This window comes from Plecotus auritus (assembly GCF_963455305.1).
Source record: "Plecotus auritus genome assembly, chromosome: 6".
Classification (NCBI taxonomy): domain Eukaryota; kingdom Metazoa; phylum Chordata; class Mammalia; order Chiroptera; family Vespertilionidae; genus Plecotus; species Plecotus auritus.
Window position 1 is genome coordinate 178,063,831 of NC_137773.1, and position 24,127 is coordinate 178,087,957.

The following is a 24,127-nucleotide window of genomic DNA, read 5'->3' on the forward strand; positions in this document are numbered from 1 at the left end:
GGTGAAGGCAGCAGTGGGGGGCGGGCCCGGGGCGGGGCTGCAGAGGCGGGGCCCCGGGGCACACTCCCCTCTCCAGAGCCAGAGGGCGGGGTTGCTGGACTCCACGCTGCTGGGGGTGGAACCCCTGGCCAGTTGGGCTGCAGGATGGACAGAGGCGGCTCGGAAGGAGGCAGCTCGCGGATGGACCCCGGGTCAAGGCGCAGCAGGCGGGGTAGGCACAGGTGGCCTGGAGGGGGTGGGGGTTAGGAATGATCCGGGTGCGGCGGGGGTGGTGCTGGAAGGAGGGCAAGGCTGTTGGGGGTCTCAGCAGGTACAGGGGTGCTCTGAGGGGCACCAGCCTGTCTGTGGTCAGGAAGCGGGGAACACGGTAGCCTCGCCGGGGAGAGGGAGCGGGCCCAGGGGGAACTATAAATAGCGCTTCCTGCGGCCCAGGGGGAGGGACCGCCAGCTGGAGCTGCTCAGGCCCTCCCGCTGGGCCCTTCGCTGGCCTCCTAGGGGTCACGCTGGTCCAGGTCCCCCCTGAGGGGCCATACCAGTTTGGGGAGGTCCAGAAGCTCATTTGGGAAGTTTTTCATAGGATTTGGCTTTGGCACACAAACCAGCATTTTTAGGACACCTACTGTGGGCCCGTGGCCATCCTGAGTTGACTAAGCACCTATTGTGTGCTCTGCCCCGCTCATGAGCCTCTCCGGGTCCTTTCTGTGTCCCTGGCTGCTCCTAAATCACTTGGAGCACCTACTGCGTGCCAGGCTGGAATCAGCAAGTGCTGGCCAGGGTTCCCAGGCTCCTCGGTCACGTGACTACGTGTCTCCAAGTGGCCTCACACCCTGTGTGAGCTCTGGACCCAGGGAGACACCAGGGATGCTCCTTGGCCGGAAGTGGCCAGAGGAAGCCGGGGCTCCTGGGAACTCTCTGAACCTCCCAGTGGCAGCCGAGGGAGAGGAGGAGGGGAGTGAAGGCGGAGGGAGGCAGCAGAGAGCAGGGCCTGGGCGCGGGCTTGTGCGTGCGTGTGCACCTGCAGCTGTGCGCACACGCGTGCATTCACGCATAGACGTGTGGGTCTGTGTGGTATTCACCGAGGTCCCCGGTCTTCCTGCTGCGGAGGCTGGCATGGTGGTTGCCAGGGCCGGTCAGCAGTCGGGATGGAAGAGTTTGAGCATTGAGGTCGCCCCACAGCTCTAGCCTGGGACACTGGGAGGCCCAGTGGACAGTGCAGCGGGCACCCCAGGAGGCAACCAGGGCCAGGGGTGGGGGTCACGTGGGGAGACCAAGCAGGACATGCTCACACACGAGGGCCCACGGACATCGGCGCACGTCCCACCCCTGGGCCGGCCGGGACAGCTGGCTCGCTTTGGGATGGCCGAGGGGGCCAAAGCCGGGAGAGCACCCACGGGCGCTGAGGGTGAGGAAGCAGGAGGGCACTTCAGCGGGGGAGCGAGAGCGCAGGTGCGGCGGTGGGAGTGGCTGCGAGGAGGGGGAGGGGAGGCTCTGAGGGCTGCGCGGGGCCCTGGCCTTGGGGAGGGGCCCAGGCTTCTCCTCCCTGCACTGCTCTGTGCCCACCCTCTGCTGTAGGGACCTGGGCGGGTGTGTCCTGGTCAGCCCGTGGTCAGACTGTTTGGGGAAGAGTGGGAGGTGGCGAGCTATTGCATTTCCTTGGAAGCCAGGCCCATACTCTCTGGGTGTGGAGGTGGCTGCCCAGACATGGCCCTGCCCTTTACCCCACGCCTTTGACTGATATCCCATGGGGGTGGGGGGAGCATGGGCAGGCCTGAGGGGGTGCTGGGTGTCTGTGATGTTCGAGGAGGCAGCCTTTGCAGTGAGAGCTGGGTGCTGGACAGGGTGTGGGCCTAGGGTGACAAAGTCTCTGACTTTGGCCTCGGGATGACCTTGGCCGCGGCTGGGAGACAGAGAGGAGGTGTTAGGAACGGATGAGTGGCTGTAGAGGAGGAGGAAGCAGCGGGGAAGTCACAAGGGGTGTCCTGTTCACAGGAGCCACCCACACCCACGGGTGTGCTCAGAGCTGCCAGGCGTGAGGTGGAGGGAGCTGGGGCGGCACAGCAGAGGGAAGGGGGCGGGGGAAGTGGCCGGATCTGGTTTCAGGGCGGGGCCAGGTGGGCTCCCAGCTGGTGCATCTCCTGAACCTTCATTTCCTGGAAAGTGGGCAGGCCACCTGTACGGGCATCTTCAGGTCCTGGCCAGGCTCTGAAGGGCTGGGTGGGAATTTGAGGGACTAACGCAAGGCAGGGGTGTGGCCAGGAGGGCAGAGGAGGGGTGCTGTGCCCGGGTGTGCGGGCTGACCCCTGTTCATGCCCCTGGTTCCCGGCCAGGCACACTGGGGCAGAGAGAACTTGAGGATGCGGTGCTCTGTCCAGGGGTGTGGTGGAGGACGCCGCTAGAGGGCAGTGTGATGGGCTGGAGGACCGCCAGGGGCCCCAGGCCGGAGAGTCCAAAGCTTGGAGACAGAGAGAGGCCAGGAGTTTCTGAACTTCCGTCTTTACGCCTTGCCCCTTGTCTCCACTGCTTTTGAGACAGTAGACAAATCATATAATAAATTATAACATGAATGTGCTTGAGAGTGGATTTTTCAGACGTTGACACATTTCATCTATACCAGAATCTTGCAAGATTTTTTTTTTTAATATTTTTTTTCATTGATTTCAGAAAGGAAGGGAGAGGGAGATAGAAACATCAATGATAAGAGAGAATTATGGATTGGATGCCTCCTGCACGGCCCACACTGGGGATCCAGCCCGCAAGCCGGGCATGAGCCGCGACTGGGAATGGAACTGTGACCTCCTGGTTCATAGGTCGATGCTCAACCCCTGAGCCACGCGGGCCAGGGCCTTGGGAGATTGATGACGGGCACGTTCCATCTTCAGCGAGTCCCCGGAGAGCTTGGTTACCAGCTCCCACTCACTTGCTCCAGGTGGGCCCGTGTTTAGGCCGAGCTCCCCAGCAGCGAAGGCGAAGAGAGACACACGATCAATTCTGAAATGTGTCCTGGGTCCCTGTCCGCGTAGTGGAGCAGGGCGCTCCTGTGGGCGGGGTGCGGGGCGCTCCTGTGGGCGGGGTGCAGGGCGCTCCTGTGGGCGGGGTGCGGGGCGCTCCTGTGGGCGGGGTGCAGGGCGCTCCTGTGGGCGGGGTGCAGGGAGCTCCTGTGGGCGGGGTGCAGGGCGCAGCGGAGTTGACAGCCCAGACGTCAGGCCAGTGATCAGTCATGCCGAGGCCGTCCGCCTGGTCCTGACCAATCAAGCCCCGCGGGTCCCGTAGGCCCCGCCCCATGGCATGGAAGCCCCGCCCTCCTGGGACCCTGAGGTCCCGCGTGGTGAGGAGCGGGACTCCGGGTGCCCTGGGGGCGAGGCGGCGATTGCCCCGAGCGAGGCCCTGGGAGAGACCCGTACAAATCCGCGCGGTCGGGGTGGGCGTGCCGGGCTCCTGCACCCCAAGCGGGGCCAGTACCATCCGGGACGTGGGCCTGAGTGCGCTGGGCATGCGCATCCAGGATTCCGGCAGGGAGGTCGGGCCTGCTAGGTCCGAACCCGCAGGTGGGCGAGTTGCGCATGCGTGGCCCGAGGCCACGCCCTCCCCAGTTGGGGCGGGGCCTCGGGAGTTGGACGTGCGTCACCGCGGCTTGAAGAGGGGCGGGCCGAGGGGCGGGGCCTCCAGTGGCCCGAGCTGGCCAGGCTGCCAGGGTTGGGGCCGTGCGGTCCGACTGCTCCCGGCTCCGGGATGGCATCCCCGCGGGAACTGACGCAGAACCCCCTGAAGAAGATCTGGATGCCGTACAGCAACGGGCGGCCAGCTCTGCACGCCTGCCAGCGCCGCGGTGAGGCGGGGTCCGCGGGGTGATGGATGGGGCGGCCTGGGCAGTGGTCTCTCGTGGAGAGGGACCGGGAACCCGTGGCGAACCCGTGGGGAACCCGTGGGGAACCGGAGCAGGTGAGGCTGAGGCTGCCAGGCCGGTGGGAGGGGAGCAGGAGCAGGTGGTGGGCCGAGGACAGGTGTGGCAGAGCTGGAGACGGAGGCCGGTCTGTGGGGGAGTCTCGGCTCCTGGGGGCCAGGTCTGGCCCCAGTCCCTGCGCACTCCTGTGTCCCCACCGCTCAGGCCAGGGGGGACCTGGAGCCCCTGCCCTGTCCTCTCTGCTGGCCAGAGAGCGTGGGCTGGTGGTCAGCCCGGGTCTGAGCTGGGCTGGCCCTAGAGAAACTGCTTGGCCTCTCTGAGCCCAGCGCTTTCAAAGGCCCAAGAGCGAGGGAGGAAGGGCGGGGCGCCCCTGGGCCTCATCACCCACCTCTTCAGCTAAGGCCAAGTTTTGGGGGGAATTTCAGGGAAGTGCGGGTTTGACCAGATTAGGGACAGTGAGGGCACCGTGCCATGTGGGCCTGTCTTGGTGTCGTGGGTAAAAGGTAAACTTTAAGGGTGAGACATCTGGGAGACACGCGGAAATGCATGACATTGTTAAGGGGCTCAGCTTTCCTGGGTCTTGGGTGTTCAATCCACTACCTTGACTTTCCACTTGTCCTTAAGTGAGTCTGCACCCTCTTTGTTAGAAAGGAAAGGGAAAGATTGTCTTAGGAGTAAGGGAACAAGTGGAGAATTTGCCCGTTGGCAAGGACCTCAGAGAACAGCCAGTCCAGCTCCTGGTGCAGAAATGGAAATGGCGATCGGGAGGCTGGGCTGTGTGCGGGGTCTCCCTGCCCGCCCCCCCAACCTCTGCTTGGCCGTGATCAGGGCAGGAGAGTGGGCTGTGCTGGGCCTGCTTGGTGGCCAGCCCGAGGGCCTGGGCTCTGACATGGTGTGAGACCTGGGGGAGGGGTTGTGTGGCTCTGACCATACTGTGGGTCCTGGCAGGCGGTGGCCATGGCGTTGGCCATGACCGAGGCCCTGGTGGGGCACAGAGCCTGTGATCCTGCCTTCAGTCCTGGGCCCACGGCTTCCATTCACGGCTCTGTGTCCTCAGGGGCTCCCACCCTTCCTGGAGGTGGGGAGGCCGAGGCCCCTTGCTCCTGCCAGTCTGTGTGAGGGCTGCTTCCCCTCCAGGGGAAGGAGGGAGAGCCTGGACTTTGGAGGCAGGAACGCTCAGCTGCATCAGGGCTCAGCTATGTGGCCTTGGGCAGGGACGGCTCCTCCAGGCGTGGGGTCCTCACCTGTGGACCACACTGTCCCCAGCCTGCAGGTGCTCAAGAAGGGGTCGCTGGCCATCTTGTGATTTCACCGCTTGTCGCTCCCTCAGAGTCAGGGATGGAAGCAGCCATTCTGAGAGAACCCCCAGTTCAGATGGGAAGGGCCTGCAGCCTCGTGGGAGGGGACTGGCCTAGGTCTTTCGGCCACTTTGGATGGGGCTATATTTCTCCACTCGCCCAGTCTGTGATGAAAACCTGACTCTGGTCCGGCCGGCATGGCTCAGTGGCTGAGTGTCGACCTATGAACCAGGTCACGGTTCGATTCCCGGTCAGGGCACATGCCCGGTTGTGGGCTCGATCCCCAGTGTGGGGTGTGCAGGAGGCAGTCAATCAATGATTCTCTCTCATTATTGATGTTTCTCTCGCTCCCTCCCCCTTCCTCTCTGAAATCAATAAAAATATATTAAAAAACAAACAAACAAACAACAAAAAAATACCTGGCTCTGGCCTGACAGAGGGGCTCATGGCATCACCCTGCCTCCGGCACAGCGGGTGGACCGTGGGCTGGCGGGTGGACTGAGGTGCTTCCCGGTGGCGGCGGCGGCGGCACCCCAGAGGCCAAGATGAGACCTGCAGATGGCGTGGGGTTCGGCCTGGTTAGGGTCCCCGGGGTTCACAGCAGGGAGTGAACCGGGAACCTGTACGTGCGGCATGTCACCCTGGCAGAACGGGCTCATGGCGAGGCTGGGGGCCCCGGGGACAGGGGAGGGCCCAAGGGTGGGGGTGGATAGACGTTGACTCGGTCAGTCACACGGGTTTGTAGGGAAGAGGGCGTGGGGCTCCAGGCTGGTCTGCGTGGCCGTGGCCTCCCAGCTCTCCGGGCACCCAAGGCTGCTTGTCTGCGGGGTGTCCGTGCCCCTCCGTCCCCACTCTTCATCATTAGTTCTGCTTCCATTTGCTGAAATTCAGAGACAGACACACCTGAGGTTACCTCCCTCGTCACTGACCCCCGAGCTCAGACCTGGGGGAGCTTTGGGGGTGGGTGAGGCAGGGATGAAGAGGGGACTCCGGCCCTGGCCGGAGTGGCTCGGTGGATAGAGCATCGGCCTGTGGACTGAAGGGTCCCGGGTTCAATTCCGGTCAAGGGCACATGCCCGGGTGCAGGCTCGATCCCCAGTGGAGGCAGCCAATCAATGATTCTCTCATCGTTGACGTTTCTATCTCTCCCTCTCCCTTCCTCTCTGAAATAAAAAATATTTATAAAAAAAAAGAGGAACTAAGGGAGCAGGGCAGGAAGGACAGTACGTGTCCGGTGGCTTTTCTTAGGCAAAAGGTGGAAGACTCGCTGGGTCTGCATGTGGCCGGGGTGTGGCCGGGCCGACAGGAGAGCTGGCCACCTGTCCCCTCTGAACAGGACAGACCCCGCTGCTTCGCTTTCAGGAGCTGTTCCTTCCCCGCCGGCCCAGGGGCGTTGAGCCGGTGCGGTTCGGGAGTCCGTGGGACTCACTTCCAGGACTTGTGGCCGCCCCCAGGGTGGCACCTCCAGAAAGTGGCCACTGTCCAGCACCAGGCTCGCTCGGGCCTCTCGCCCGCTCGGCCTCCCCTGGCCTTTTTTTTTAATGACAGACTTGATCTTTGTCCTGATATCCATTCATTCTTTCTTCCCCCACCCGAGGACATTGCCCACTGATTTTAGGGAGAGTGGAAGAGAGAGGGCGAGACAGAGAGAAACATCCACGGGAGAGAAACACATCCATGGGTTGCCTCCTGCACGAGCCCCAGCCAGGGCCCCGGGCCAGGAGGAGCCTGCAACCGAGGTACGTGCCCTTGGCCGGAATCGAACCCGGGACCCTTCGGTCCGCAGGCCGATGCTCTGTGCACTGGGCCACACCGGCCGGGGTGCGGCCTCCCAGGGTCTTGAGCAAATTGTGCAGGAAAAGGAAGCTGAGCAGCATGTCCTCACGTTTCCTTCCGCACGCGCCAGTGTCCGAGACAGTGTGTCCCGCGGTCGTGTTGCTCAACGTGAGGGTCCTTGAGGCCCAGAGCCGCTCGCCCCAGCTCCCCGTCCCCGCGCCGTGTCCCGCGCCCTCGCGCTGGGTTTTCCGTGTTTTGCTGCTGGAAGCAGAGCTGCCGTGAAGACACTTGTACTTTGGTTTCCTTTTGGGCCATTTCCTCGGGAGCTTATCTTGAGGAGCGAGGTGATAGGTAATGTATTACTCTTGCTTTCGCCCAGCCTGGACTCGCTGCCCTTCCGCCCACCAGGCTGTGCAGGGCGGGGCTGCCGCGAACCCCAGGGGGGCGGCCAGGGCCTCCCTGGGGAGATGGACGTGCAGAGGGCACGCAGGACCCGAGCCCCGGGAGGACGCTTGTCGAAGGGAGCAGGTTCCCCTCCCCCCCAGTAGAAGCGATGCCCTGCCCTGCGGTTGCTGAGAGCCAGCTGCCGGCCAGGAATTGTGCAAACAGCGCGGCCCCTCGCGATGGCCCTGGGGACACGGGCCTTGCCTAACTTGTTTTCCTCTCCCCGTGGCCAGCGGAGCCTCTTCTGCAAGGTTCCTCATCTGCTCACTGTTCCGGGGATGTCCTCCGGCCTCCCCTGGGGCTCCCTGTGTGTCCCGTTGGCCTGGCACGTGGGGCCCCTCTGGCCATCTGTTGTCCGCAGGGCCTGCCTGGGGACAGAGGTGCCTCGGCACCCCGACTCCCAAGGGCCTGGGTGCAGAGGCGCAGCTCTGTCCTCAGCCGGGCGCTGCCAGGGCCGTGCAGAGGGCACCCACCGCTCCCCGAGGGGCTCTCGCTGGAGATAGCGCTAGAGCAGCCGTGGGCAAACTACGGCCCGCGGGCCGGATCCGGCCCGTTCGGCTGTTCTATCCGGCCCGCGGAGCCGAAAGAGCGGAGGGTTCTCTTGCTCTCCCCTCCGCTCCTTTACGTTGAATTTATATTAGTTCACACAAACACTCCATCCATGCTTTTGTTCCGGCCCTCCGGTCCAGTTTAAGAACCCATTGTGGCCCTCGAGTCAAAAAGTTTGCCCACGGCTGCACTAGACCCTCCAGCTGAGGACGGTCTACACGGGACCCTGCCCGGCCGGCGTGGCTCAGGGGTTGAGCATCGAGCTATGAACCAGGAGGTCACAGTTCAATTCCCGGTCAGGGCACGTGCCCGGGATGCAAGCTGGATCCCCAGTGGGGCGTGCAGGAGGCAGCCGGTTCATGATTCTCTCTCATCACTGATGTTTCTGTCTCTCACCCTCTCCCTTCTTCTCGGAAATCAATAACAATATGTTTAATGAAATTCACAAACGACAGGACCCAGGCCCCTCTGACCCCTGCCCCCCAGGCAGGGCTGGCCCTGGGCCACGGCAGTGTCAGGCCACGGCGCCTGCAGCCACGCGGGCTAGTGAAGGGCCTGGCAGGTCCCGCACTGGGCCGTCTGTCCCTGCGGTTGCACCTGGCCCAGCTCCTGAGGCTTCCCAGGTGAAGCCAGCTGAAAGCTGTGCTGGGTCCGGGAGGCCGGCGTTCTATGGTTCGGTGCCTGGTCAGGGACACAGCCCCCCTCCAGCCTCCGCAGCTTCTCTGACTGGTGGCAGATGGGACAGCAGGGCGGGCTGCCGCAGGGTCCACCCTGTGGACGTCGGCTGGGTCTCTGGTCTCGGCCTCTGGCAGCCTCACCCTGCTTCCTTCCTTCCTCCTGCCCATCACCTGTGAGCACCCATTCCGTGCCAGGCCCCGGCACCTGGCTGGCTCCAGCGCTCGCCTGCTGTGCTCCAGGCGCTACGTGGGGATCAGACTCCTTGGCGAGGTGGCGGGAGGGAGGGAGAGGAGCCTGGAGGACGGTCTTGGGGACGAAGCCGTTGGGGAGCTGGGCTCTGTGTGAGCAGGAACGCGCAGCAGCCACTGGCCCCCTGGGTGGCAGGCAGGGCGCTGCATCCCGCTGGGTCCTGGCTCTGCCCTGCTTGCCATGGGATCGCCCATCCGTGGCAGCCGGGGCGTGGCCGGTTCGGCTTTCTATCTGGTAATGCCCAGCAGGTCAGGATGGCAAGGTGCCCCGGCATCTGCTGGGGCCCAGGCAGGCCTGGGGGCGGGGGTGGAGGGGCGGAGCCAACTTTCCTCTCCCCTAAGGTCCACCCTGCCAGTGTAATACTTAGACAGGAGACAGATCAGCAGGAGAAAATAACCAAGTTAAACCCACACGTCCACTCGCGTACGGGACCCCATGCACGTGAGCGGGTCAGAGAGCAGGAGGGGCTGAGGGAATGGCCTGAGCCGGGCTCGGTCCTGCACCGGGAGCTTCAGAGGTGGCTGCAGGAGGAAGAGCCGCCCTTAGCAGGGTGTGCCCCGCCCTATGGAGGTCCAAGAGGTGACCTCTGATAGCAGCCGTGGGCAAGGCTGGAGTGTATTCTCCGAGTTCAGGGCTGGGCAGAAGGTTCTGCGTCTGCGGCTAACGTTGCCTTTAGCTCAGGACACCCTGCATGGCACAGGCACATGTTGGGATGACGATGCAGGGCCCCCACGGGGCAGCATGCCGGCGGCGGCGTGAGACTGCTCAGGGACTTCAGGGTGTGATGCCAGCCCTGTGCCCCGAGGCTGAGGGGCCCGCAGAGGGCGGCACGCCCAGGCGTCCGGCCTGGTCTGATCTGCGTGCCTCGCCTTCCAGTGTGCATGACCAACTGCCCCACACTCATCGTCATGGTGGGGCTGCCCGCCCGGGGCAAGACCTACATCTCCAAGAAGCTGACTCGCTACCTGAACTGGATCGGCGTGCCCACGCGGGGTGAGACTTGGCTGGCTCTCCAGTGGGCCTTGGGGCCGAGTGGGGGAGGGATGGGAGGGGGCTGGACTGCCGTGTGGCAGGGCCGGGTGGGCCGAGGTCCGGAGTGGGGAGGGAGGGCTGCTGCCGTGGGAAAGCCGGCCTTCCTTTCTCTCCTCCAGAGTTCAATGTGGGCCAGTATCGCCGGGACATGGTCAAGACGTATAGGTCTTTTGAGTTCTTCCTTCCAGACAACGAAGAGGGCCTGCGGATCAGAAAGTGAGTGAGTGTGTGTGTGTATGCACATGCGGGTGTGCGTGCACATGTGTGCGCGCTTGTGTGTTTTGTGCACACGTGCATGTGTGTTTTGTGCACACGTGTGCTTACGTGTTTGTGCATGTGTTATGTGCACATATGTTTGTGTGTTTTGTGCACATGTGCATGTGTGTTTTGTGCATGTGCGTTTTGTGCACGTGCATTGTGTTGTGCACATGTGTGCTTACGTGTTTGTGCATGTGTTTTTTGCACATGTGCATGTGTACGTGTTTGTGTGTTTTGTGCACATGTGCATGTGTGTTTTGTGCACATGTGCGTGTGTGCATGCTTGTGTGTTTGTGTGCATGCGTGCGTGCTTACGTGTTCGTGCGTGTGTGCGTGCCTGTGAACAGAGGGCCCGGGAGCCTGTGGAGTCCGGTTGCCGGTGAGGACAGTTGCTCCTGAGCCCTGGCCTCGCCTGCCCGTGGGCTGTGCCGGGGCTGGTCCCTCGGCCTCTCAGGGCTGGTGTTCGGGGTGTGATGGGGAGGCAGGGGAGAGGGGGTGGTTTCTTGGTGCTGGCCTGGTGGTGATGAGGACGTCCTGAGGGCGGGAGGGGAGGACAGGGCCTCAGGGAGGCTTAGCCAGGGAGGTCAAGGCCGCCCTCCATGGGGACAGCGTCTGGGTGGGAGGAAGCCGAATGGGTGCAGGGCACAGGCCTCGGGTGGCCAGAGTGGGCCACCTCCTGGCAGCTCGCAAAGCCGGAGGGACAGGATCGGGCCCAGAGCTGGGTCTTCCCTCCCGGCCCCGGATAAGCCCTCCCGGTACAGGCGCATCTGGAGGGTGTCCGCTTGTGCCGGCGGGCGCGGGAGACCCTGCTCGGCTTTGAGGGCTGGGTGGCTGGTTCACCCGCCTGCTGTGGTTCTTGAGATGGGCATTTGCATAGGACGCGCGCCCCACCCGCCCTGACCTGCGGCCCCGGCTGGTGGTCTGAGGAGCGGCTGCTCTGGGCAGGTGGCGGCTGCGGGCACAGGAAGCCTCCTCGCCCTCGGTCCTGGCCCGCCGTCGGAGCAGGGCCCTGAGCAGAGGTGGCCGAGCTCCGCTGACCTCCCCACGGCCAGCACAGCCGCGGCCTCCAGGTCAGACGCCCGCTGGGCGAGGGCACTGGGCGGCCAGGGCTCCCCACTGTGGCCTCCGCTCTGGGGACGGGGCGGGGCCAGGCCGCTGCACCGGGAAGGGCTGCCATTCCGGCCGCGGGGACACTCAGGGTTGGGCTCTGGTGACACCGACCCAGACAGAAGGGAGGGGCTGGAACTTGAGCTCCTACTGTGCGCTGGGCATGTGAGCCCGTGGTCACCCTCCCCCATTTTACGGAGGAGGGAACGGGCTCAGAAGCCTCTCACAAGATACCAGGTTATTTGACACCCCCCGTGGGCACACATGGGTTCACACACACACACACACACACACACACATTTCCATGTGTACACGGTTGCACTATACACGTGAGTCTGCACACGTGTGGACACCTCACTCATACGTGTGCAGCTAAGATCACACAGCACACAAGAACACGTGCGCACATACCTGCATACCTCATGCACACACAGAGGCACACTCGGGGTCACCTATGAGGACGTATTCACACTCAGGCACTAAGACAGGGTGAGGGGTCCCCAGGACCCCTCAGGTTCAGGGTCAGTGATTTGCTGGGACCTCAGCGTGCGGCCCTCCTCCTGGCTGGGGTTTATCACAGCAAATGGTACAAAGCAGCACCGGCAAAGGGTTCAAGTCCCGAGGACACCAGGCTTCCGAGCGTCCTCTGCCCCGGACTGCGGCCGGACACACGGCTCCTCCAGCAGGAGCTCGGCCCGGACCCGGGCCAGGGTTTATCGGGGCTGGTCACCCTGTGCCGCGTACACGGACGGCGTTTACACACGCACGTCCTGTATTACACACACCTGCTGAAACCTACACTCACTCACGTGTGTTGGTGCATGCACACATGCCCCGTGTACACGTGTGTGCACCCAGTCAGACCTGTGCCTTTCCAGTCACCGCACACGGGGGCTTGGGGACACGGTGTTTTCTCAGACGCCGTGACGTCCCACAATTCAGTTCACTCCGTCCTGACACTGCTCCCGAGTCAGCTCAGTTTCCAAGGTTACGGGCTCAGTGCCCAGCCCTCCCCGCCGCCCCCCCCCCCCCCCCCCCCGCCGCTGCGTAGCCTGTGACCCTGGCCCTCCTGCGCCAAGGCGGCTGGCTGACCCCGTGTCTCCTCCCGGAAGGCAGTGTGCCCTGGCCGCTCTCCGTGACGTCCGGCAGTTCCTTAGTGAGGAGGGGGGACACGTGGCGGTGAGTGTGACACCCCGTGACACCTGGGGTGATGTGGGAGCCCACACACATCCATCCCCGTTACTCACAGGGCCTCTGGAGGGAAGGCAGGTGTGCGAGGTCTGGACGCCGGGCAGGAGGGCGCGAGGGGCTGGGAGGGGCTGCCTTTGCCCCTGGAGACTTCCCTCTGAGTGCTCCTAGCCACCCCCCCCCACCTCCCTGCCGGAGGGATCCCCTCCCTCCCCCCCTCCCCTCTTTTACTGGGGTCTCAGGATAGAGTGGAGTCCACATGGGTTCAGTGCTCCGGGTTTAACTAGCTCCATGGCATGTCCTGTGCGGCCCTGGGCGCCCCCTCCTGCCAGCTCCCCTGCGGGTGGAGGAGACTGGCCCTGAGCACCCCCTCCCTGAGCACCCGCTCCTGCCAGCTCCGTGCGGGTGGAGGAGACTGGCCCTGAGCACCCCCTCCCTGAGCACCCCTCCTGCCAGCTCCCTGCGGGTGGAGGAGACTGGCCGCCAGCAGCCACCCAGTGGGAAGCCCAGTAGCCTCCACCTTCCCGGGACCAGCGGCGCGTTAACCCCGTGTGGTCCTAGGTTTTCGATGCAACCAACACCACGCGAGAACGGAGGGCGACCATCTTTAATTTTGGGGAGCAGAACGGCTACAAGGTGAGACCTGGGGGCTCACGTCCTGGTTGGGCCGTGGCACGTTGGACCTCCGGGCCCCTTCCCGGCTCCTGATGGGACAGGGCGGCCCCAGGTGGGGTGGGGGGATTGGGGTGCGGGGGCTGCTTTCCTCACCAGCTGGGGCTCCTTCCTGGAGCCGGGTCGCGGTGGGTGCGCCCAGGGTGAGCGGCCCCGCTGTGGCCCCGGGGGAGGAGGGCCTGGGCCTCGGCTTCTGCGGGGCCTGGGCGGGGAGGGCGCTCTGTGGGGCCAGCCCGAGCCCTGATGACCCGGTCCCTCCCTCCTGCCCGCTCCGTCCTGGGTCCCGGCCCCGGTCCCGGCTGCAGACCTTCTTCGTTGAGTCCATCTGTGTGGATCCTGAGGTCGTCGCGGCAAACATCGTGGTGCGTGCCTCACCGCCCTGGGCATTGGGCCTCCACGCTGGGGCGTGTGCCTGGGCCTTACTGGGTCTTTCTGACCTTGGGGCGGCGGGGAGACAGGAGGTGCTGGTCAGGGGAGCCTGGGCCCCCCACCCAGGGCCACTCATGTTGGGGGGCTTTGTGGCATGTGGCATTCATTCTGCCCCCTCTTCCCGTCCCCTCATAGTCCCTGGGCATGGAGAGAAGCGTCAGCCCCTGAGTAGGGGGTGGGGGAGGGGGGTGATATATTTAAAAAATAAATTTTTATTGATGTCAGAGAGGAAGGGAGAGGGAGAGCGAAACAGCAATAATGGGGGAGAACCATTGATCAGCTGCCTCCTGCACGCCCCCCACTGGGGATCAAGCCCACAATCCGGGCCTGTGCCCTGACCGGGAACCACAACCTCCTGGTTCATTGGTCGAGGCTCAACCACTGAGCCGCACCAGCCGGGCTGGGGTGATGTTTACATTTTGAGAAAGAAAGAGACTTGGCTCCTCGTCCCTGTCCCCGCCTTCCACAAGGAGTGAGCATCTGGGTTTGAGGAGCTGGTTCTGGTGGGGAGGGCCCGCTGGCCTCCCCTCCCCCCTCTGGCCTGCCCTCCCCCCTCTGGCCTCCCCTCCCCCCTCTGGCCTCCCCTCCCCCCTCCCCGTCCCACAGAGATGAGGCCTCCGACCTCAGGGTGCCCAGTCACACTCCCTCAGCACCAGCGTGGGAACTCGGACCAGGAGCCACTGCGCCCTTCCTGGTGGGACCAGCCCCCCAGCCCCCAGTGCCCCCCAGCCTTGCCCTCGGCCTCTGGCCCCGTGTGGCCTCCGGCCTGACGCGCGCTTGCTCTGTGCCCGGCCAGCAGCAGGTGAAGCTGGGCAGCCCCGACTACGTCAACCGCGACAGCGACGAGGCGGCGGAGGACTTCCTGAGGCGCATCGAGTGCTACGAGAGCTCCTACGAGTCTCTGGACGAGGACCTGGACAGGTGGGCGCCCGGCGGGGCAGGACCGCACCCCGGCAGACAGCGCGCACCCGGGGCCCCTGCGGACCTGCCGATGCCTGAGGCCCGCCGCCTGCTGCCTCGCCTGCCTGCTGCCTGTGGGGGTGGCAGCCCCTCTGCCCGGGTGCCCAGGGGCCCCAGGGAGTCCAGGGGCGGAGAGGCCTGGTCCGTGCTGGCGGGGCCGGCAGATGGCGGGAGGAGCGTCGGCCAGCGGCTCCCGGGTCCGTTCCAGAAAAGACGGTCTCTGCTCACCTTACGGGCAGGGCACTGAGAGCTCAGAGGTGGGCCGGAGGTCGGGGACACAGCGCGGGGACCGTCACAGGGTGGCCCCACCCACCTCGCTTTGGACGTCGCCTTTAGGGAGCGTGAGCGTTACTTACCTCCCTCAGGGTCTGTCTGGGTGTCACGCGTGGCTTTTTCTTTTTAATCGACTTCAGAGAGGAAGGGAGAGGCAGAGACGGAGAGAAGCATCCATGAGGAGAGAGCATCCCTGATCGGCTGCCTCCTGCACGCCCCGTCCTGGGGATCGAGCCCACAACCTGGGCGTGTGCCCTTTGACTGGAATCAAACCCTGACCTCCTGGTTCATAGGTCAACGCTCAACCACTGAGCCACGCCGGCCGGCCATGTCACGCTTGTCTTGTGGCCCCCTGCACCCCCATCACTTGTCTTGTGGCCCCCTGCACCCCATCACTTGCAGACCAGCTGACACCCGTGTGGTGATGTCAGGCCTGGCGGTCAGAGAAGCAAGGGTCCCCGGCCCCACCACAGGCCTCTCTCTGCACAGGGACCTGTCCTACATCAAGATCATGGACGTGGGGCAGAGCTACGTGGTGAACCGCGTGGCCGACCACATCCAGAGCCGCATCGTGTATTACCTCATGAACATCCACGTGACCCCGCGCTCCATCTACCTCTGCCGGCACGGGGAGAGCGAGTTCAACCTCAAGGGCCGCATCGGTGGGGACCCGGGACTGTCCCCCCGGGGCAGGGAGGTCAGTGTGTGCGTGTGTGTGCTGGGCTCCAGCTCATAGCTAATATGTAGTCGTCGAGATGGATGACCTTCATTCAGTCTAGAAGGTTTCCATCCTGTAGGGCAGGTCACCAGCACCGAGCAGATGCCTGGAAATCTGGCTTCCACTGAGCTGTCACGTGGGGGAGGCGTGGCGTTCGGGGAGTGGCCCGAGCCCCCGCAGTCAGCTGTGCTGGGCCGTGGTCTAGGGGAGATACGGAGGCCTGAGCGGGAGGCCCTGCAGCCTCGGCGTGGTCGGGGCCGGGGGCAGCGGCGGGGCCTCCTCACCGACAGCAGGATCTGGGGAGGACGCACAAGGACAGCCCCTGAGGGTGCGGGGGCTGCCGCGTGGCTGTTCACGCGTCCTCGAGGCGCGCGTGGCCGGGGACCCTGGGGCTGCGGGGCCTGAATCCCCGGCGCCGGTTCAGTTTGCCAGGAGTCTGGCCCAGTTCATCAGCGACCAGAACATCAAGGACCTGAAGGTGTGGACCAGCCAGATGAAGCGGACCATCCAGACGGCCGAGGCCCTGGGCGTGCCCTACGAGCAGTGGAAGGCCCTCAATGAGATCGACGCGGTAGGCAGCCCTGGCCCTCCTCCTGGCCGGCCACGGCGAGTGTCGGGGCAGGGAGCCTGGCTGTGCTTTGTGGTTTCGGGTTTGTTGTTATTAAATCTATTTTTATTGATTTCAGAGAGGAAGGGAGAGGCAGAGAGAGAAACACCAATGACGAGAGAGAGCCGGCTGCCTCCTGCACGCCCCACGCTGGGAATCAAGCCCACAACCGAGGCTCGTGCCCTGACCGGGAATCGAACCCCGACCTCCTGGTTCCCAGGTCGACGCTCAGCCACGGAGCCAGGCTGGCTGGGCTGTTGTTTAGGGTTTTGATTTCTCCCTCCCTCGCTGCCTTTCTTCCTTCTTGCCTTTCTTTGGCATTTGAGTCTCCAGACCAGGCAGAATTTATTCTGACACACACCTTACAAGTGGTCCTTTCCCAGTTAACTCCTTTGCCTCTAACGTCCGTCCTCGTCCTATTGATGTACTTTGCCTCCTTCTATTTTAACCTGACGTGTGACTGTGTGTCTGTTCGTGCACCAGCATCACGGTTTAGTTACGACGGTGTTTCGCTACGTGTACTGGCCAGTTGATGCTTTTGAGATGAGAGGTCTTCTGCTCTCCCCTCCCCCTGTTGGGTTGTCTGCCTTTCCTTGTTGAATTCTAGGAGCTCTTGGTGTGTTCTCTTCCGGATACGATGCCGCCTGGTGACTTTCTGTTCAGTGCTGGACACTGTGCAAGGGATTGTGGAGATGACTGGAGGCTCTGGTTGATGTTACCTTTCTCCAGAGGCAGGCGGGTGGGGGACTGCCTCTCGGGGAGTGGAGTTATTTACTAGAGGCTCGGTACACGAATTCGTGCACCAGTGGGGTCCCTCGGCCTGGCCTGTGGGGATCGGGCTGAAACCGGCCCTCCGACATCCCCCGAGGGGTCCTGGATTGCGAGAGGGCGCAGGCCAGGCTGAGGGACCCCACCGGTGCACAATTGGGGCCGGGGAGGGACATAGGAGGTTGGCCAGCTGGGGAGGGACCGCAGGAGGGCTCCAGGGTGTGTCCGGCCTGTCTTGCTCAGTTCCGATTGGCCAGACCCCAGCAGCAAGCTAACCTACCAGTTGGAGCGTCTGCCCCCTGGTGGTCAGTGCACGTCATAGTGGGCTGTTGAGTGGCCTTAGCATGTCATTAAAGCATATTACACTTTGATTGGTTGAACGGACGACCAGACACTTAGCATATTAGGCTTTTATTATATAGGATTTCGTTTTCAAATATGTTTTTATTGCTTTCAGAGAGGAAGGCAGAGGGAGGGAGAGATGGAAACATCATTGATGGGAGAGAATCATGGATCGGCTACCTCCTGCACGCCCCTACTGGGGATCAAGCCTGTAAACTGGGCATGTGCCCTTGACCAGAATCGAACCGGGACCCTTCTGTCCATGGCTGATGCTCTGCCCACTGGGCCACACTGGCCAGGGCCAGGGGCTCATCCTTTCAGCGGCCGGCGTGCAAATCCACACTGCCTCCCAGGGGAAGGCGGCGTTCCGGGTCAGGCTCACCTCGCGGGCTCTCTCTCATCCAAGGTCCCGGCCTCCTGGGTCTCCCTGCGGGGCGGCTCCATGACGACGTCAAACAGATCACATTGGCGGGTGAGGGGGAGGTCCTGGCTTTTCTAGTTGCTGTCCCTGGAGGCTCAGTCTGAAACAAGCCTGAAGTGGAAGGCGCTGATGCGATCAGATGTGAATCTTAGGACGATCTCCCCAACTGGCATAGAGAATGGTGGTGTGGGGCGAGGGGGTGAGGTGGGGGGGCTGGAGAAGGGAGCCTCAGGTGTTTGCAGGGAGCGGCTGGGAAGGGGATGACGTGGATGGACTCGAGGGGTGTCTATTCATTTATTTGTCACGTATTGATGTGAGCCTGCCCAGTGCCAGGTGCTGGGCCAGGTGCAGGGTGCTGGGTGCTGGGCCAGGTGCAGGGTGCTGGGCCAGGTGCAGGGTGCTGGGCCAGGTGCAGGGTGCTGGGTGCTGGGCCAGGTGCAGGGTGCTGGGCCAGGTGCAGGGTGCTGGGCCAGGTGCGGGTGCTGGGTCAGGTGCGGGTGCTGGGCCAGGTGCGGGTGCTGGGTGCTGGGTCAGGTGCAGTGCTGGGCCAGGTGCGGGTGCTGGGTGCTGGGTCAGGTGCAGTGCTGGGCCAGGTGCGGTGCTGGGTCAGGTGCAGTGCTGGGCCAGGTGCGGGGTGCTGGGCCTGGTGCAAGTGCTGGGCCAGGTGCGGGTGCTGGGTGCTGGGTCAGGTGCCGTGCTGGGCCAGGTGCGGGGTGCTGGGCCAGGTACGGTGCTGGGCCTGGTGCAAGTGCTGGGCCAGGTGCGGGTGCTGGGTGCTGGGTCAGGTGCAGTGCTGGGCCAGGTGCGGGGTGCTGGGCCAGGTACGGTGCTGGGTCAGGTGCAGTGCTGGGCCAGGTGCGGGTGCTGGGTGCTGGGTCAGGTGTGGTGCTGGGCCAGGTGCTGGGTGCTGGGCCAGGTGCTGGGTGCTGGGTCAGGTGCAGTGCTGGGCCAGGTGCGGTGCTGGGCCTGGTGCAAGTGCTGGGCCAGGTGCGGGGTGCTGGGCCAGGTGCCGGGTGCTGGGTCAGGTGTGGGTGCTGGGTTAGGTGCCGGGTGCTGGGTCAGGTGCGGGTGCCGGGGATCAAGCCCCGGTGAAGTGTAGACCTGATGATGACTGATGGGTACAGGGAGGTTCCATCACTTCGCCGGGACCTCGGATGGCAGCCAGTGAGGCGGACGGGGAAGCAGGCAGATGGGGTTACGAAAGGGAAGGCAGGGAGGAGGCAGTGGCCGTGGGCAAGACGCTCCAGGGAGGCCAGACTCCAAACTGACCATGCGGGTGGAGTGACCAAATCAGGGGGGGTTCTTGGCGCGAGCCGGGTGCCGGTGGGAGCGGGTGGCGAAGTGGCGGGAGGCGAGTGCAGGGAGAGCCGGCAGATGAACCGACCGGGCCGGGCAGGGGGGAGAGCGTGAGCGCAGGGGCCTGCGAAGAGGCAGAGGCCGGGTTCCAGGGTGCCAGGTGGGGTCGGGGCAGCGGCCACAGCGCTGAGTCTGTGTCTGCTTCTCAGACCCTCACGGAAGTTCTCCTCATCGGATGGTGACCCCCCTCGGTGGTCACCTGCTCCGCGCTAGGGCAAGAGGAAGCAGCTCTGTAGCCCGCTCTGCAGACGTCCACCGGCCGTGGCTGGTGGGGTGGGAGTCCCCTCCGGCCCCCGGTCTCTTTCTCCCAGAGGCAGGCCTGGGGCCAGCGTGTCCTCCGGGGACGGACCGGCTCTGGCGGCAGCCGCGGCCCTGATTTCCCTTTGAGGTGACCCTGACTGCTTTCCTGGCTGCCTCTGGACCCCCTCCTTTATCTCCACGTTGGGAATCATCCTAGGACCTGCCACCCATTCATCCTCTTCCCGTTTTACGTTTGTTCTTGGCCTTGTTCCGGAGCAGCCTGGGCAGCTCTTCTGCTTCAGCGGGTGGTTTTCCCTTGACCCAGGCCCCAGCCGACGGCTGCTCTCTCTCTCTCTCTCTCTCTCTCTCTCTCTCAGTGAAGCTCTGCCGAGCAGGCACTCCCCATCCTTCCGCGGTGTCTCTTTTCACAGGGTACAGTCAGCTTTAGGGCATTGCACTCCACAAAGCAGCCCTGTGCCCGCCCCCCCCCCCCCCCCCGGGGCAGCCGGCCATCTGCTTGGTGTCTCCATGGCTTGTCCTAGTTGGAAACTTCCGAGAGATGGAATCATACGATGCGTGGTCTTTTGCGACTGGCTTCTTTCACTTAGCATGTTTTCAAGGTGCATACGTGTGGTAGCATGTATTAGTCCTTCGTTCCTTCCTATTGCCGGATGACACCTGACGGATCTGCCGCGTCCGATCTCTCCCTGCTCAGCCGCCGGTGGTCCCCACGCTTTGGCCGAGTGGTCAGGGCTGCCCGCATTCCTGTGCCGTTTGCCTGGAGGGTCTTCCCTTCCCTTGGGGGTACTGAGGCGTGGGCTGGCGGGGTGAGGTGCTTTCTGAGCGGCTGCACCCTTCCCGCCGGGGAGGGCTGACCTCTGCACGTCCTCCTGGGCTGGGGCGCCGGGCAGGGTTCTCGCTGCTGCTCCGCGGCTGTTTGGTCGCTTCAATGGATTTGTCCGTGGAAAGCTTCCTGTGCCGTGCGAGCGAGTGTGGCCTGACAGCGGGGAGTCAGCCGCACGGAGGGGGGTCCCCGCTCAGGAGGCGCACAGCCCGTCCTCCCGACGGCTGATGGGCCGGTAACTGTGGCGCACAGGGGCCGCCCCTGCTCGGGTGCCCACCGGGCCTGCTCTCCCCAGGCGGGCCCAGGCTTCGGACTGGGCGGGCCTCTGTGGCCCCGGAGCCTGGCCCCTCTGCCTGCCACTCTCCCCCGACCCCCCCAGGGCTGATCCCCGCCCGGCTCGGGGGTGACCACCGCGTGTCTCCCAGGGCGTCTGCGAGGAGATGACCTACGAGGAGATCCAGGGCCACTATCCCCTGGAGTTTGCCCTGCGGGACCAGGACAAGTACCGGTACCGCTACCCCAAGGGGGAGGTAGGTGGGGTTCGGGGCCTGGTCCCCCCTGGGCTGGGGGCGGAGATCCCTTTCCCGGACGCCCATCCTCACCGGCCCCAGCGTCCCTGTCCCTCTCGCGGTGACATGTCCCTGTCAGTCAGTCTGGGGTGGGCAGGCCCCAGCACCGAGCGGCCGCCCCGGGCGTGGGGAGGGGTGCCCCCCATGGCTCCTCCCGCCCTGAGGCCTCCGCTGCCCTGCAGTCCTACGAGGACCTGGTGCAGCGCCTGGAGCCGGTCATCATGGAGCTGGAGCGGCAGGAGAACGTGCTGGTCATCGGCCACCAGGCGGTGATGCGCTGCCTCCTGGCCTACTTCCTGGACAAGGCGGCAGGTGCGGGCTGCCCGGGGCGGGGCGGGGGGTGAGAGAGAGCGCGAGCGGGCTGTGACCCCATCTGTGCCCACAGAACAGCTGCCCTACCTCAAGTGCCCGCTGCACACGGTGCTGAAGCTGACGCCCGTGGCCTACGGTAAGGCCTCTCCGGCCTGGCTGCAGGGCCCGGGACTGTCCGCTGGCAGCCACTGAGAGCCGCCCGCCCCCTCCAAGCGCCTTTAAATGTCTTTGTCCCATTTCTGTGGCCCTCCTTCCCCATCGCCACCCCCATGACGGCTGCAGAGCCCACAAACCCGCCCGCGGCCCCGGGCCAGGCGCTCACGTGTTCTGGGAGGCGTGGGTTCGAGCCCACGTCTCTCCGGGGCTGAGACCAGGCGCGGGGTAGCTGGTGGCACCGCGGAGTGTGCTGGTCCCACCGCCCGGGGCACCGCTCGCCGTGGAGACAGGGAGGGGTGGTTTGGGCCTGAGGACTGAGCCAGGGACTCGCTGCGGGGCTAGGCCTGTGCTCCTCCCACCCCCCTCGGCCCGAGGCTGCGCGGGGCATGGCATTGGATGGGCAGGGCCTGGCGGGTGCCCAGGGCGGGAGACCCGGCGAGGCTGCCCCGCCTCCAGCCGCCCTCAGGACGGACGTGCTCTCCCTTCGGCAGGTTGTAAGGTGGAGTCCATCTTCCTGAACGTGGGGGCTGTGAACACGCACCGGGAGAGGCCGCAGGTACCACGGGGCCACTTGGCGCGGGGCTGGTGGGGGCGGCCAGCCGGGCCCAGCAGGGCGGAGGTCCCGGGAGCCCCACAGTCGAGTGAGCCGAGGAGGGGTCCCGGCGGGAAGGGGCGCCTTCAGGCATGGACTGGGTTTTGGGGGGAGGGCCGTGCGCGCCAGGGGCCGGGGCGGGTTCCTGCCGGAGAGCAGTCGCCAGCTGGGCTCTCCGCTTCTGTTTAAGGCAGGAGCTCCGTGAAGTGTCCCCAGAACTGCTTACTGTCCCGGGGTGCCCCTCCCACTGAGCCCGGGCACCCCGCCCTCCACACCCTGTTCCCCAGGCCCTGCTGCCAGGAGGCTCGGCCGCTGCTCAGCGACGGGCTGGGCCTGGGCTGCCTCTTGGCCGAGCCCCTCTGCCCGGCCTCTGCCCCGTCCGCCCTGAGGGTCCGGCCCAGCCCAGCCCGTGGGCCCCACAGGCCACAGGGGGAGTCTGACAGGCGGCCTTTGTGCGGGCCGAGGCCTGACGGCTCCCCAAGGAGCAGGAGCGCGGCCCGGGGCGCCCTCCCCCCGACTCCTGTTCCTGTGTGTCCAGCAGCCTCGCACCCAGGGCCGCGGAGCCCTGGCTCGGGTGGGGGTGGGGGGTGGGGCTGTGTCCGGCAGCCGGGATCCGGGAGGAGAGGGAGCCCAGCGCCCACGTAGCGCCGGCAGAGGGGCCGCGGCACGGTGGGTCCTGGCGGTGAAGGCCTGTGTTCGTTTTCGTGCAGAACGTAGACATCGCGAGGCCCCCAGAGGAGGCGCTGGTCACGGTCCCTGCTCACCAGTGACCCTGCCTCCTCCACGGCGACCCGGAGACCCGGCGGCCGCGATCTCTGCAGACAAGGTCGTTCCGGGCCCTGGCCGCCCGCAGGCACCAGGCAGGGACCCGTCCACGCCCCCGTTTCCTGCCAGCGGGACGGCCATGGGGCTGTCGCACCTGCTGCCTGACCTGCAGCTGGAGACCCTCCAGCCAAGCTTGCCGGCACCTGGCCCTCCTGCGGCCCCGTCAGGCTGGCCTCGTGAAGTGTGAAACGCGGAATGTGAAACGGGGCGTCCCCACCGTGGCCAAGCTGCTGGCATGGGCCCCGGAACCCCTGCAGGCACCCCGCTGGCCCGGGTGCGAGGAGAGCCCTTCCCATCCCCCCTGCCAGGGACGGAGGGCTCCCGCCATGGACACCCGTTGGCCAGGCCGTGTCTGAGCCGCTGGGGAAAGCGCAGGCCCGTGTCAACCCAGCCAGGTGCAGGGAGCCGGCATGGCGGCCCCTCCCGGGAGCACTGAGGAGGAGCACTGAGGAGGACACTGAGGAGGAGCTGTTGGCCAAGGCCCCCCACGACGGCTTCTCAAGAAACCGGGAAGGGTGGGCGGAGCGTGTGTCACCCGCCCAGGGTGCCTGCCCCAGACTCGGCCACAGGGTCTGGATTTGTGGCTGCACCCCGCCGCCCACGGTGCATCGCGCTGATGCCAGCCCAGGACCCCAAGCCCGCTTTGCACCTGCAGCCTTTCCTGGGGTGTCCCTGCAGAACAGCCCGCCTTTCCCAGCACCGGGCTTTGCAGCCGCAGGGGCCCCGGCCCGAGGGAAGTCCGGCGCTGGCCCGGCTGGTGGTGGCAGCGGCTGTGGACAAACAGGGTGGAGGGGTGTCCCGTGAGGCCGGCGGGGCAGGTCCTCGGGGCTTGCCTCCCATCAGAGCCCAGGCCAGGGCGCCACGGCAGCCTCGGGGACAGGTCTGCACCTTTGCTTCTGCGGTGCGTGCACTGGAGTCTTGGTGACTTGTCACGTGGACACACTCATTAGCCATAGTGGTCCCTCCGGTGAGTGGCTCGTACATCCGACGTCCCCGCCTCTCCGGACCTCTGGCTGCCCGAGGCGAGACCGCAAGCCATCTGCTCTGTGTCCATCTGCCTGGCCTGGATGTGTCCCCAGGACTGGGCTAGGGCCGGGGGACGCCGGGGGTCACAGCAGGGCCGTGGGCAGCCCTCCCGCCTCTGCCCGGGACTGGTCTCCGCACAGGCCGCTGGGCCGCCGCCTGGCTGCTCGGCGTTTGGCCAGCACAGTCCTGTGTGGGCTGCAGGCGTTCTCCCGCTCGCCCTGGACTGGGTGGGGTGGGGTCTCGGCCACATAGCACACTGTGTCCAGGGCTCTTTGCAATAAACAGTTTTTAAAATCAAAAGGATCCTAAGGAGAGGCTGCATTTTGTGGCAGCTCTGTGAACCCCATGCCGTGGTCTCCCTCACGGTCTGTAGTGAGGGCCTAGGTCCCGCCCCCACCCCGGGCCTGCCCTCTCTGGAAGGAGGACGGTCGCTCCTGGAGTGAGCCCTGAGCCAGAGGCAGATGTGGGGGGAGAGGGCGGGTCCGGGGTGGAACACCATTAAGCGCAGGGTTCTAGGGTCCCTGGAAAGGTGGGTCC

General features: G+C 65.1%; 1 protein-coding gene across 2 annotated transcripts; it reads left to right on the top strand.

The window, feature by feature from the left end:
* Window positions 1-144: 144 nt before the first annotated feature.
* On the top strand, window positions 145-23,893 carry PFKFB4 (6-phosphofructo-2-kinase/fructose-2,6-biphosphatase 4; the record flags this gene model as incomplete). Of its 2 annotated transcripts, none has more annotated exons than XM_080671673.1 (14): window positions 145-211; window positions 9,772-9,888; window positions 10,047-10,143; window positions 12,405-12,471; window positions 13,042-13,116; window positions 13,458-13,514; window positions 14,381-14,502; window positions 15,304-15,511; window positions 15,957-16,103; window positions 20,536-20,640; window positions 20,862-20,991; window positions 21,065-21,127; window positions 21,639-21,703; window positions 22,450-23,893. In XM_080671673.1, the coding sequence occupies 14 exons, from the start codon at window positions 145-147 to the stop codon at window positions 22,507-22,509; spliced, it is 1,380 nt and encodes a 459-aa protein (XP_080527799.1). In that variant the 3' UTR covers window positions 22,510-23,893. The 2 variants fall into 2 exon arrangements, with proteins under 2 accessions (XP_080527799.1, XP_080527798.1); XM_080671672.1 differs by lacking the exon at window positions 145-211 and adding an exon at window positions 3,643-3,826.
* Window positions 23,894-24,127: the final 234 nt, after the last annotated feature.